Source organism: Phaseolus vulgaris, chromosome 3 (assembly GCF_051622355.1).
Source record: "Phaseolus vulgaris cultivar YP4 chromosome 3, ASM5162235v1, whole genome shotgun sequence".
Taxonomy (NCBI): Eukaryota; Viridiplantae; Streptophyta; class Magnoliopsida; order Fabales; family Fabaceae; genus Phaseolus; species Phaseolus vulgaris.
The window spans coordinates 35,995,653-36,011,181 of record NC_143500.1 but is presented as its reverse complement, the minus strand read 5'-3'; the positions used below and the strand labels follow the sequence as shown (position 1 = coordinate 36,011,181).

Below are 15,529 nucleotides of genomic sequence, written 5' to 3'. Positions count from 1 at the left end.
GAAAGAATAGAGAGATTTAGAGAGATAAAGATATAGAAAGAAAGAAAAGTAATGGCACTGTGAGGGGGGTGTGGCTTCTGTTTTTGTTTTTAAGAAAAGTTACGTTGTTACATTATCTCTAACAACAAAAATTTTCGTCCTCGAAAATGAACTTACCAAGAAAGAGGTTAGGGTATGATGCTCGTATCTCCTCTTCAATTTCCCAAGTGGAATCTCCAGATATGAGATCCCACAATACTTTCACCATGGGACTACTTCTTCCACGAAGTTGTTTCACTTGTGAATCTAAAAATCTTACTGGCTTCACTTCAAATGATAGATTTTCTTTCACCTGGATGGAATCAGACTCTAGAATGTGGCTAGGATCAGGTACATACTTTCTTAGTTGGGATACATGGAAAATATTGTGAATGTTAGCTAAAGGAGGAGGCAAAGCAATTTCATAAGCCACAGGGCCTATTCTCCCGAGAATTTGGTAAGGTCCTATGAACTTAGGAGTCAATTTCTTGGATTTGAATGTTCTTCCTACACCAGTGAACGGTGTAACTCTCAAAAAGACATGCTCACCCGCAGAGAATTCTAAAGGTCTTATTCTTTGATCTGCATAAGACTTTTTCCTGTTGAGAGATGTTTTCAATCATTCTTGAATCATTTTGACTTTCTCATTGGTTTGTTGTATTAATTCTGGTCCAATTAACACACTCTCACCATCCTGAAACCAGCACAGAGGTGTCCTGCACTTTCTTCCGTACAATGCCTCAAAAGGAGCCATTCTAATGCTTGCTTGGTAACTATTATTGTAGGTGAACTCTACTAATGGTAGAATTTCATCCCAACTGTCCAAATGATCTAACACACAAGTCCTGAGCAAATCCTCTAAGGACTGGATAGTTCTCTCTGATTGTCCGTCAGTCTGAGGATAGTATGCTGAACTAAGTCTAAGTTTAGTCCCCAAAGCTTCTTGAAGTGTTTTCCAGAATCTGGAGATGAATCTGGGATCTCTATCAGAAACTATGTTGGTGGGTACACCATGCAATTTGACTATTTTATCTATGTAAATTTGGGCCAACTTTCGCATAGAGATTCTCAAATCTATAGGTAGGAAGTGTGTCGTCTTTGTCAACCTGTCCACTATGACCCAAACAGAGTCATGCTTCCGCAAAGTACGTTGTAAGTGGGTAACAAAATCCATTGAGATACCATCTCACTTCCACACTGAATGTCTAACTGAGTTAACATGCCTCCAAGTTGTTGATGTTCAATCTTTGATTTCTGACAAGTCAAGCAAGCAGCTACAAACTTGGCTACATCATTCTTCATGTCATGCCACCAATAGGACTTCTTCAGATCTTGATACATCTTGGTCATTCCTGGATGTAAACTGAGTTTGCTTTTATGTCCTTCAGATAACATTGTTTGCTTTAGTTCATTATCCTCTGGTATGCATATTCTATTTTTGAATCTCAAAATATCATCCACTCCTAAAAAGAAGTCTTTAGCCTTGTCAGTATTTAATAAGCCCATGAAGTTCTTCAATTTTGAATCTTCCAATTGCTTCTCCTTCACCTTTTCCATAAATTCATTAGTTATAACAAGTGTATTACAACTAATGCAATTTGAAGACATGGAAACCTCCGAATTCATACTCCTGAAATCTTCAATCTTCAATCAATGCTAGCTCCCTAATCAAAGCGACGACATTTGTATCTTTTTACGACTCAACGCATCTGCAACAACATTTGCCTTCCTAGAATGGTATATTAGCTGAAAATCATAGTCCTTTAAAAATTCAATCCACCTCCTCTACCTCATATTAAGCTCCTTCTGATCAAACAAATACTTCAAGCTTTTATGATCACTGAACACATTAAAACTAACTTCGTAAAGAAAATGTCTCCATATTTTTAGAGCAAAGACAACTGCTGCCAATTCTAGATAATGAGTTGGATAATTTCTTTCATGCACCTTTAACTGACAAAAAGCGTAAGCAACAACTTTCTTATTATGCATCAAAACACAACCCAATCCCTGATAGGAAGCATCACAAAAAACTTCAAAAGACTGATTGGTATCAGGGATTGTCAACACAAGAGCATTAGTCAACCTTCTTTTCAACTCTTCAAAGCTTCTCTCACATTGTTCAGTCCATGCAAAAGGATGATCCTTTCTAGTCAATTGGGTAAAAGGAGCCACTATTTTAGAATAGGCTTCTATAAATATCCTATAATATCCTGCTAACCCCACAAAGCTTCTAATTTCTATAACAGTTTTAGGACGCTCCCACTGAAGTACAACCTCCACTTTAGAAGGATCTACTGATATTCCCTGTGCGAATATGGCATGTCCTAAAAATTGTATTTCTGACATCCAAAAATCACATTTTGAAAGTTTAACATATAACTGTTTTTCTCTCACAATGTCCAGGACAGTTCTAAGATGTTCTGGATGTTCTTCCCTTGTACGAGAATAGATCAAGATATCATCTATGAACACTACCACAAACTTATCAAGAAAAGGTATGAATATCCGATTCATATAATCCATGAAGATAGCTGGAGCATTGGTCACACCAAATGGCATGACCAGAAATTCATAGTGACCATACCTTGATCTAAAAGCAATCTTTTGAACATCTTCCGCTTTCACTGAAATTTGGTGATACCCTGGGCGCATATCTATTTTAGAAAAGACAACTGCCCCATGCAACTGATCCATCAGATCGTCAATTCTAGGAAGAGGATATTTATTCTTTATTGTTAACTTGTTTAATTGTCTGTAATTTATACATAAACGTGACAAACCATCTTTCTTCTTCACTAATAGCACTGGAGCTCCCCATGGAGAAACACTAGGTTGAATGAATTGTTTCTCCAATAAGTCTTTTGGTTGTTTCTTCAATTCAGCTAACTTTGTTGGTGCCATTCGGTATGGAGAAATTGACACAGGGCCTGCTCCAATAAGTCTTCTAGTTGTTTCTTTAATTTGCTTCTTTTGAGTTGAATATATTTTGGTGCAATAGTAATAGTATGTGATCTAACATTTCTTTAGATAAATATAAACTTCTCAAAGTATTTTTTTTTTCTTTAAGTTGTTAGGAAATTTTCCTAATAAATCTTTGCATGAATTTAGTGTAATTTCTCATGTTTCTTTTATTTTATTTTTTTTGCCATAAATGTGATCATATATGATTAATAAAGTTTGAAATGTTGAGATGCCAGATTTCTTACTGAGAAATCTAGGTTTTATAAAAAAAAAAAAAAAAACTAACAATAATGTGTGTATAATATCTTCTCAAAATTTTAAAATTAATAACTTGTAGCAAACATCAATTCCACTTATTTCTTGTGAACCACGACATAATTAAAATGTTGTTGAAAGCAACGCCCATTAACTTAGCTTGCAAAGTCATGACAACACCAATGGAAGCATTTTACATATCCCACGGAAGGACCTTTCCAAAAATAATCATAATTTTTGAAGCTTTTGCAATATGCCAACAAACATTAAAGAACCCAAATATAAAAAAATCCTCCTCAAAATTATGACACCTTTAGATGTCGCAACTAGCAAGAATCATGGATTAAGGTCATTCAGATGATATTGAGCATATCATATTCCCTTCCAAAAACTGCAAAGGTGTGATGAAACACAAGACACTGAAAACATCTTGCAACCAAAACCAAAATCTAGATACAATTTGAAAGTTAAAAACAAATGAGATATAGTTAGCAAAATAAAAAGAGCATAAACCGAGCTAAGATGTATCCCTTGATGCGGCAAAACATCTTCAAATTCCTTGAAGGAGGTATATAGCTGCTCCAAATCAAGTTGGTTTAATATCTAGGCTACTGTTTACCACAAACAAAATCTTTAGCAGCTTTATGAGATAACACACTATCCCCAGCAGGTTCCTAAACCAATTTGATCCTCAGAAAGGAATGTCCCACTACTCCAAGAATCCCTAACTTTGGCCTTTCAAGTGATATCAATATCAGATAGATTAACGAGAGGGACCTTAACACACCCATTATCATTCCACAAATTAATAAAATTTTTACTACCAAAAACCCTAGAGTGTTAATATGTAACAGTCTGAATGTAACTTAGATTCAACCCAGACCATCTAGAAGAAAAGAATATCTAACTAAAGATGGATTTGAGATGGTGTAAAAAGAAGGAAAATATTATAAATTAGTTTTTAAATTAGTATATAATTAGTTAGTAATTACTTTAAATGTTAAAATTGATAGCTAATTAGATATCAATTTAGAAAGTAGTTTATAAATATTTAACAATAATTGAAATTACTTTACGTACCAATAATTTTTTTAGTCTATAAAATATTATCTAATTTATTAATATAGTAACTAATATTTTTTGTTTTGTTTCTAAAACTAGTTTTATATTTAATGATTTTCTAATAGTACTATTGTTGATGTTCAAAAAGCTAATAATTGTGCTTTTGTTGTTGCTATTGTTTGACCAAGTACAAGTATAGATGTTTCTAATACAGATTTGCATATTGTTGTTGTGGGATAGAAAAAATATGTTGTTTCTAAATAGAGTCTTTTATGTTGTTGTTGGGATGAAGGTACCTACTTTTGATGAAGATGCTTTTGTTGAAGTTGTCGTTGGTCAAGTAGAGGTTGGATCTCTTATAAATCAAAAGGTAAAGAAATCTGTCAAAAGATTTATCTATTGTGATAAACTTATTGTTGATATAGAGGTTGGGTCAGGATCTCAGTTTGATATTTTTGTTGATATGTCCTTATTGGAGAGTATTCATGAATTAAATGATTTGCTAAAAAAAATGACTCCTTACTTATTGATAATTTGCAACCTATTAAAGGATCTTTTCGATTCAAATTTGTAGTTAATGCAAAGCATCCTAATTTTGTTGTTGCCAAATGGGTTCCTTCTAAAACTAATTCTAATGATTTGGCCTTACAAAATTATTTTGAATCTATTTTAGTGGATGATCAAGAAGCTCTTGACTCATGTCATGCCATCTTGTCAACAAATATAATTGAATCTATCCCAGATGATATTTTCTTAAAAGAAGCTAATTTGGTCACTAAGTTTTGGGCTAAAGAAATGGATAGAGATAAATTATTAAGGGTTTGTTTGCTACAAGGGAATCACTATTCATGTGGACGAATGTGCAATAATATTCTCCTTTGAACCCACTTATGTGCACAAAATAGGACGACGTGAACAGTATTTTCAAAACTCCCCTCAAATGCAAAGAACCTTGCCGAAAGTCACATAAGAGGATGTGTTTTCTCATTTTAGCCTATTTTTTTGTATTTAATATATATAACATAATGTAATATACATGAAATAATATTAAAATTATATAAATACAAATATTAGTTATTATATAAAATTAACTTACACAAATATTTAATGATATTATTAATAAAACAAAACAACAATGATTAATAAAATAAAATTTGTATTTAGATATTAATAATTAATAAAACAAATATATATAGTTATTTATAATAAATAAATTATATAATTATTATTATAAATATAATAATAATATTTACATTTAATACAAACTATTTTCTAATTATACTTTTTAAATACACTTTACTATCTTTACATAATATATTGATAATTTTACATTTAAATATTTTCCGTTAAGTAACTCGTATTTTATCCGAAAATGATTATTTAACGGTACTAAAAATAATTTACAAAATTTTAATTAATTTAAATCAACACAAAAATACCATATATTTCATTATTCAAATATTTTTAAAGATAATGATAAATTTGTAATATTAGATTTTACACCTTTAAAAAGATTCAAAATTCTCTCACAATCATCAATCACAAACTTTCATAAATTTTTCTCACGTATCTACTTTAACATACAGCAGTCCAAATACATTCATCTTCTTTTAATTTTCTCTCAAATCTTCACGCATTCACTCAATAGTTAAATTCTCACACATCATCTTCTCAATTCAAACACAACTTAAATGAAGAAAATGAAATAGTACAAACTACCTAGAGACTAGGACGTTCTTGTAAAGTCATAGTAAAAGTCAATAAAAAAAAATAATAATGGTGTGCTTGTGAGTTTATTTTGAAAGTTTTCCTTTAAATAGTGTTCTGTTGTTTGTCTTTCTTATTTTTACTCGAGTCTTTTTGTAAACTCTCAATAATGTAGTTGGTTATGTTTTTTCTTTTTGAGAGGTTTTATTTTTTATTTTTTTGCATGAATTAGGTTTTGTTCCAAAATTATGTCTTTTTTCTTTCTTTAATGTGATGACAAGTGTTCACTGAGTTTTAATAAAAAATAAAAAGTAGCACTAAATAAATACCTTGAATACATGGTGCCAAAATAATCGAAAATTGAAAAGCATAGGAGGAGGAGGATATATATGAGTTAGCCCACTGTTTTTGTTATCTGTTATAGGGAAAACAGAGGATGGGTTGCTGATTTAGCATCATAACCCGCAAGACAACAACCTTAGCCGTTTGTCTATAAATAGGACCGACCGAGCCAGCTGCACTACTACAACACCCTTAACTTATACAAATTCTAGATTTGGACGTTCCCTTGCTTCCACTGTCCCACAAGCAAACTCTGGTAGTAGTAGTTGTTGCTGCAGGAGAAAAATGTGGTTCGTGTACGTTTTCGAAGAGGAAGAGAAGGAACTCGGAAGACAACAAGCCCCCGGTTCGTGTCCCTACTGTGGAGCCAAAGTTCAAGCCATGGATGTTGAGATCCAGTCCAAGCTCTGCTTCTTGCCCCTCTGCTTCAAGATCAAGAGAAAGTACTTCTGTACCCACTGTGCCAGGCGTTTAGAGTTGTATTACTGAACCCAAACCAAATCCTCAATCCTCCCATCAAAACCAACTTGTAAATATACATATATAAGCCTAGATTAGCTCCTACTAATCTTAGTTTCGTTCTCTCTTTAACTTGTATGTTTCGTGAGGATTTCGATGTATGTCATATTTGCTCATTGAATCATTTGAAGATCAAATCTTTTCTTATTTTTGCACATCTCTCTCTCTTTCTCTCTTTCTGCATCATCTAAAGTTTCAATTTTTTTAGTTTTTTTTTTAAATAATTGGATATCCCTTGAACGATGCACACAGGTTTGGTTTGTCAAACTGTACAATGGCTAGAGCATTGATGGGTACTTTGTTTTTCTTTTTTGTTATTATTTACTGTTTATTTTTCTGGGTGGGTCAAACGAATCCTTTGGTCCCAGTTTAGCACTTTTGAGATGGGTTTTGTCTGAAGATTTAATTATGGTTGAGTTTGAAATCAAAGCTTTTTGAGTTGCTGGGTCAGATACTGCATCGGCGTCTGCAACTAAAGTTATGAATGCTTTGAAAATGAATGGCATAAATGCATAGGGCCTCCCCTGGTCTTTCACTTCTTTTTCCTTTCCTTATTTTATGATTTTCTCTCTCTGATCTTGTTTTTGTTTCTGATAATCCCTCTGAAAGTGACTCCTGCATAGTGACTCATGAGGAGATCCGACTTTCTTAAAACAGAAGAAGTTTTTTCTGCCTTCAAAAACTTATCCTTTATTTGAATTACATTATAGAAAGTGAGACACTGACAGTTAATAAAAAATAAAAGCTAAGATTATTTAGATTACAAAAATAAAAATTAAGATTATTTATATTAAAAAAAATAAAAATGAAATACAGTTATTTTTTATTTTAATATTACTGAATAATTCTTTTTTATGTAATAAAATTGTAAATTAAAAAATTATTAAAGCTTATGCAATATAAAAATAATTAAATTTTCTCAATATTAAATATATTTTAATATAATATTATTATGTTTTAAATATTTATAAAATAATTTTAAGTTTGATATTTTTAAGTTGATAATTGATGTGAACTCTTCAAACTATATGAGTTATCAACTATATATTTATGGATGGATTTATAATAAATTTAATAAATATTTATTAAGATATTTTTTAATACTATAAAAATATATAAATCTAACTTAATTTTATAAAATAGATTTATAAGATGAAATTTCATTTACATCTTATCTTATGAAAATGTTTTTATGATCTTCAACACAATATTCACATAATGACTTGATAATGGATAAGATCAATCAATTTTCTCTAATTTTAGAATATTTTTTAATATCATGTTAAAAAAGTAAACTTTAAAATAATATAATTTTATAAAATTGATCTTAAAATAAAATTTACATTTTATATTTTATATATTATAAAATATTTTTATTTTTAATTAATATAAAATTAAAAAAATTAAATATTTAATTATTAGTAGAATAGACAAAAAGTAGAAGTAAAAATAGTAAAAAGGATATCATTTGATTGATTTAATTTTTTATTTTTTACTCTTGTTCGAGAAATAAATAGTAATGAGCTTCTCTGCTTTCTTTCTTCACTGTATTCACTATCCAACAAACCATAAACAGGTCTTCTTTTGGGTAGGTGTGGAGCTGCACCACCACCACATCCATTTTTGGAAATTCAGAACTGTCTCTTTTGAATCAGAAGACAGCCTTTTTCAATAACAGAGAGGAGTTTGAATTTTTATATAATAAAACACAAAAATATCACTCACCATTCATTTTTTACTTTTTACTTTTCTACAGCGATAAAATCCCCACTCCCTCTCAAATCATGCCATGTCCGTATCAGCTACGAATTCATAATTATCAGAAATATTTTACACTCAAATGCTTCAAATGACATAGAACATTTTTTATTGATTTAATTTTTTATAAGGTAGATGGAATTTGAAATCCAAAAAATGACAAAAGATATCCAGTGTTGTAATTTTCAGGTTTCAATTAATTGCATTGAAATTTTTTCATAATCATTTTATTCATCAGATAAAAAAAATAGATTTAGTTTATATATATATATATATATATATATATAATTGTCATTTCCTCTAAAAACACAGTAATACTTATATAAATATGGATAAAGAGGAATAAAATATACTTGAAGGAAAAGAAATTACTAGTTTTTTTCTCAAACAAATAATTATTTTCCATATAATAGAAAAAAATGACAAGATTAAAGCAGTTAAAATATAATATCAATATCAAAATTTAAGTTTAAACATAGAATATATAACTTTTTGTTTGCTTATTTTTTAATATTATAAAATTGAATCTGTATTAGCCTAACAGTATATCCATGTACGTATTTCAGTGTTACAAGTTATGGTCCCTGTTTCCATCGCATATGATCCAACTAAGCACTAATATATTAAAATGAATAGAAATTTGAAAAGTACTTAGGAAAATTAGTGAAAGCAATGTTGTGATTCAGTAGCTAACTTTTGAAAGATACTAAAGTTTATGCACAATACTAGAGGTGTTTATGAAGCGTTTTAGTGTTGCATATACGTACATGCAAAAAAGATATACGTATATTTGGAGTATGTGCTGGGGAGATACGGGGAGGGAGGAAGAGAATGAGTGAAAAGAGGAGAGCAGAAAACGACAAAAGAGAAGGGTTGTTTGCCAGATATGCAGCTTTGTCGTGTGATGAAGTGGTGTGAAAATGTGAGGTATGAAAGGAGAAGGAGTGTGCAGTTTTTGTGGAATAATAATAAAAAAGATGTTAAGAGCATTGGCCTGATACAAAAGGTTATTATTATCTTGTATCTGAATTATCAGATTCTTGTTTGCATTGAGTTTTGTTGTTTTGGCATGGTGTGTTCACGGGTGGATTGAAATGAGTTTTATGGATAGATATATAAAGACACCAACATCAAAAAGAGAAAGTGATGGAACGATGGAGCAGATGCAGGGACCCAACACATGCATTAACTGTAAAATTGTACCTTCCTTGCACATGCCTCTCTCTCTCTTCACCTTTCTTCCATTGTTACCCATACCTCCACCACACTACAAAAACAGATCTTCGATCCTTTACCCATTAATAAAAAACCTTAACTAGACTACCATTATTGAAATATCATTATTTTATAATATTATTTACTTTTTTTTCTTCATAGTTTACTATAAGTTTTCAGTTTCTTTATATTTTATTTCTCATTGCAAGATTCAGTTATAGTTTTTCAGGACTAAAATGTCTTCTGCTTTTTGAGATGGGTCTAGAATTTCCTGGGTATATATATAATAGATCTGCAATAACAAATAAAGCATATTTTTTTTTAAAATATCTGTTAACTTCTATACTCAATTTTGTGAAACATATAGCATCGCTTTAGTATAAGTCATTTATAGGCTTTGTTTGTTTTGGTAATTTTATCGTAGGTGTGGATGGATGGGCGTTGATTTATAGGTAATAGTTGAGAGATTGTTTTAGGTGAAATGTGAAGATTTGGAAGGATGAATTTTGTGAATTTGTTCAGGGTTCCAATGGCTAAAAACTCACGAAAAGTAACACTAGTACGGATAAATATACTATTTTGCGATTTATTAAAGTATAACATTTCAAATAATAATACTTAATTTATATATACAATCCTATATAAATTTATATTAAATTTAGAGTTTTTTAAAATATTTTTAATACATTATTAAAATTTATATAAAATATAAATATTTTTAAATTAAGTCCAAAATAAGATCTTGAAGACCTTCCATATATTTCTGCACTTTTATTAGCATTTCCTCATGTTATTTAACTTATTTAACAATGTTTTCTAATGTTTTTTCTTTTTTATAAAAACTTCTAGGTTTGAGATCACTATGCAACTTCACTTTTGAGTTAGGACGACACTTCAAGTAACAATAATCATCTGTCATCATAAAAAAAATATTATTATTAAAAAAAATACAAAAATATGGGAGGACTAGAACAAAACTCATATGTTAAAAAAAATAATACAAAAGTGGACTATATCTATTTATAAAGAATTCTAAAAACAAACTAGATGAACCTATTATACCAATGAAATGATTCTCTATGAATAAATTTTAAATGAGTCAACTTATCAACACACGCATTTTAAAAGGATTTAGGATTACTCATATTTTTCATAGAGTCATTGTAATATACTTTCATCTAGTCAGTCTGTTCTTAGAATTCTTTATGAATAGTTATAGTGTACCTATGTATCGTTTTTGTTAACATGAGTTTTGGTCTAGTCCCCCATATTTTTATATTTTATTTTTTTAATCATTTTTTTCATGTGATGACAAATTATTATTGTTACTTGATGTGTCAGCTTATTTGATATGTCAAGTTGTATAACCTAACTGAGATGTCAAGTTATATAACCTAGCTGAGATGTCAAGTTATATAACCTAGCTGACATGTCAAGTTGCATAATGATACCTAACATATAAGTTTTTATAAAAAAAATTAAATATAAAAAATATAAAAAAAGAAGTAACAAATATCAAACATAATATATATATATATATATATATATATATAAATTATTTCGTATCTACTTGTCAATCTTCTAAGTTGACAGTCTAATTAAAGCAATGGACCAAACACCTTAAATTCAATCTATGATAAATAATTAATTAAAAAATTGAAAAATAATGCAATTCAATTTTTATGTACATATAATTTTATAATAATATTATTAAAAAAATATGTAACTGTTATTTTTTAAAAGAAAAGTTATTTAATTATTTTGAAATAAATACAATATATTCAATTATTTATTTCCTTAAATAAATAATAATATTTTTTATATGAAAAATATATAAATATTTTAAAATGTCAATAAATTATATTTAGTCAAACATCTATATTTTGTTTATTAAATGTTAAATTATATATATTAAAATATGTTATCTGTAAAAAGATAAATAAAACTAGTTTTCTGTTTTTTAATTAATTATTAAAAAGATAAATTATATATATATATATGTAGCCTTTAAATATAAATAAATAAAATATTTTTTATCTGTTAACGAGAAAATTATTTATATAAATTTTCATTATATTATTATACATTATATACGTTCTTCTTTTATATTATATTTTAATGTATTATTAACAAAATTGTGTACACTAAAAAATATTATGCATTATTTGTTACTATAGGAATATTATATATTATTATAGAAGTAGGAAAAATACTTAAATAATACATTATAAATAATCTTAACTAAAATAATTTACATATAATAATGTAAATGTAAGCTAATATATATTTTATTTATTTAGGTTAACACTTTGACATATATGTACTATCAGACACATTATCATTGACGATTTGATTTGCCATTTGCGAATGAATTAACATCACGTGATTATAAATTGTTTTACTACTGATGTTGCTCAATTTAGTAATGAAATGATATCAAAGTTACGTTAATTAATATGGCTAGCTGTAATAAATGGATCGATAAAATATATTTTATCTTTCAAAATATCTCAAAATTCAATTTTAATTTTTACAAAAAATAAGTTATTTTAACATTTGTATTTAATAGAAATATTTTATTTTAGTTGTTAAAAAGACATTAATTTTTTTATAGAGGTAATGAGTTTGAATTTCAAAATATAAAACACATAATTTCCTTCTTAAAAAGTGTTGGATGTAAATGTTATTTACTAACAACATCAATAACAGAGAATCCAAATCACATCTTGTTGAATCTTCTCTGTAACCTAATTTTCTTCTAATGCCACCATCAGAGTGATGCGATTAATTCATTCAAGAGGAATATTACGTGATTCATTCACTCTCGTAATAATGGGCCAAATCTATGAAAGAAATTGATAAACGTATAAAAAAATTTCTTCCAAAAAATATCTACATTAAACTGTTTCATAATGTACTTTAGTTTATAAAATAAAAAGAATAGCAATATAGTTTCAATCTGCGTGTAGTAAAAAAAATAGTGTTTGGCATATATTTATTTAAACTCGCTTGAAAAAACAAAATTTATTGAAGTTGAGCTGAATTAAATCAAGTGACTGAGTAAATCAAAAGAAAAATAAGAAAAATAAGAAAAACAAGGGTTTAGTTTTGTAAACTTTCTATATCATGAATGGTGAATCTTACTGATAAAAAAGTATAAAAAAAGGACACTGACAAATAATAAATGCATAAGATTTTGGTGTGTGCGAGAGTTGCTTTCATGTGTAGCTTTCGATGATTAGGCATCATAGCTGGCATCACTGCTGTGTGGTAAGAAGCCATTGAAAGACTGAGAAAGTGCTAAACTCAACTGCACATGTGCTGGTGCCCAATATTTGCAGCTATTCAAGTAACACACTTTTTCAATTTTAGTAAGCATTCTTCGTTGTTTTTCCACTTATGCAATGTGAAAATGACCCCATAATATGTTCAGGTTAAAAAACTTTAACGGTCATCATCTTATATGTTGGTTTGGGGTGAAAATAGAAAGTGAATTTAAGATAATTCGAAGAAAAAGTGTAAAGAAAGTTAGGGTGTTTGAATTAAGGTAAATAAAGTAGAAAATGTAGGAAATGTTTATAAAAGTTTGTGAGTAATATAATGGGTGTGATTGAAATTGTATTTTTTTTAATTGATAAAAATGTAACTTTACACATTTGTCTTTATATTTAAAAATTAATTTAGCACGTGAGGTGAGGGATAACAGGTGAAGAGTAATATGGTAAAAGTCAAAATTTTCTCACTAAATCTTCACAGGCCAGCAAAAACATATTTTTCACTTTCTTTGTCTTTTCTCTCCCTCTAATAACCCCAAATCCTTAGATGTAAACGTAATGTTTCTTTGCTTTTCAATACGAATGAATAGTAATCACCCAGATCCAAACATTGTCTTAAACATTCCACATCTTATAAAGATTTAGTATTTCGTAAATCTCATCTTGTAAATTAATTTTATAAGATTGAGTTAGGCATAAAATACATTTTGTAATATATTATATAATTCTAACTAATTTTATTTGTTATTTTTTTTTCATTTATATACATTAAATTCATCTAATCTATTTTTTCATAAATAATTGTGTTTATCAATGCACATAGATCAAATTTCTTTTAATCAAATTAGGTTAAGCTAATTTAATTATAAATTAAAAATATTTATATGTTTTCTATTTTTAAAATTCAATTTACAAAAGCATATCATACTTGTCCGTAAAACAAAGTATGTTGCATTTATGACCTAAACGGAAATAGCTGAATCTTATCTTGCAAATTATGGCAATAAACTTGTTTTTCCATACTTGGAATTTCAAATTCCACAAGATGAGAATAATAATAGAGAGTGTACCCTTTTGCTCTTAAATATCCATTGATGATGGAAACTTCCACTTATAGAGTATTTTCCTTAATTAAACAATAACATTTTTTAGCAGATAAATTATTTTTTCTTCTTCAGCAAGCAACCACGTGACTCACGTCTTTCTGCTATAATAATACCAATGATGTGATTTTACAAAAACAGAATATTTGTAAATTAAAAATATATAATTAATCAAAGTGAGTTCAGTGAAGTAATGTAGTTCTTCAATTTTTAATTAATATATATCTCTCTCTCTTATCCTATTAGACACAGTGAGATTTATTATTTTCCTTTTAAACAGACAGGTGGCCTAATATACATTTATCATAAATATTTAATCCATTAGACTTTATATATAAATCCAGCACACGCGTTCATTAAATTTATATACGTCTGTGATAATTTTCAAAACTGAAAATTTATCAATTAATTTAATTGAACTTGCGAAGAAATATATATTAGTTCATACACTCAATCCTAGCTATTTCAATAAAACCATCGACACCTGTCATTAGAAAACCAAATAAAAAAATATGTTAACAATTCTTTTATTTAAACAATATTGATTGAGTTTTTTGTCTTGAAAAAATCATTTTCAAAGATGGTCACTCGATTTATCAACTTTCGCCACGTAAACAATTTGATGGATTACTACAAAAACATGATTACTCGAATTCACAAAAATTACTTGTTATTATTGATATTAAATCAATACAAACTATTCAAGTTCAGTAATTGATTATAGTTATCAATTCACCGCCATCGTATTTTTGACAAAATTTATAACACCAAACTTAACATTAAAAATATACAATCATATTGATTTGCTATTGATATATTATTCACAAAATAAAATAAGTTTTGATAATAAAATCATATAAAAATATAAATATTTGGAAAGTTTATTCACATCTTTTTTAGGATGACAATGTGTAGGTAGGTCATGTATATCGATCCAAACGTTGGACGATTCATTATTGAAAGTTTTTTCTTGCATTCCTACGTTTTTTTTTTTTGCACTCCACAATGTTATGCAAAGATAAAATTATCCCTAATATTTTCTAAAAATCCTAAAACGCACACAACTACCCACACTTTACTCTTTCTTCTTCCTTTGCATAGACACCTCCATTACTCTCTACACACTGCGGCTCCATCTGTTGACACATGAAGGTGTTTCTCTTAGTGGTGATTCGGTGGGGTCTCCGACGACTTGGTGATGGTTCAGTGAGTTTTTGGTTTTCGAATCTGTAGTTCTGTTTTTTTTTAATGTAGAATATCGTTTTTGCAATACATCTGTTGTGATTCCAGACAGTGCAGTTTGCTAAGTTT

The 15,529-nt window shown here is 28.5% G+C and overlaps 1 protein-coding gene across 1 annotated transcript; it reads left to right on the top strand.

The window, feature by feature from the left end:
* The first annotated feature begins 6,414 nt into the window (after positions 1–6,414).
* On the top strand, positions 6,415–7,022 carry LOC150028822 (uncharacterized). Its single transcript, XM_090300771.1, has one exon. It carries the CDS (start codon positions 6,634–6,636, stop codon positions 6,835–6,837), a length of 204 nt encoding a protein of 67 aa, XP_090156897.1. The 5' UTR covers positions 6,415–6,633; the 3' UTR covers positions 6,838–7,022.
* The last annotated feature ends 8,507 nt before the right edge of the window (positions 7,023–15,529 follow it).

Coding starts and splice junctions, on each gene's coding strand:
- LOC150028822 (XM_090300771.1), top strand. CDS start 6,634: ATGTGGTTCGTGTACGTTTTCGAAGAGGAAGAGAAGGAACTCGGAAGA.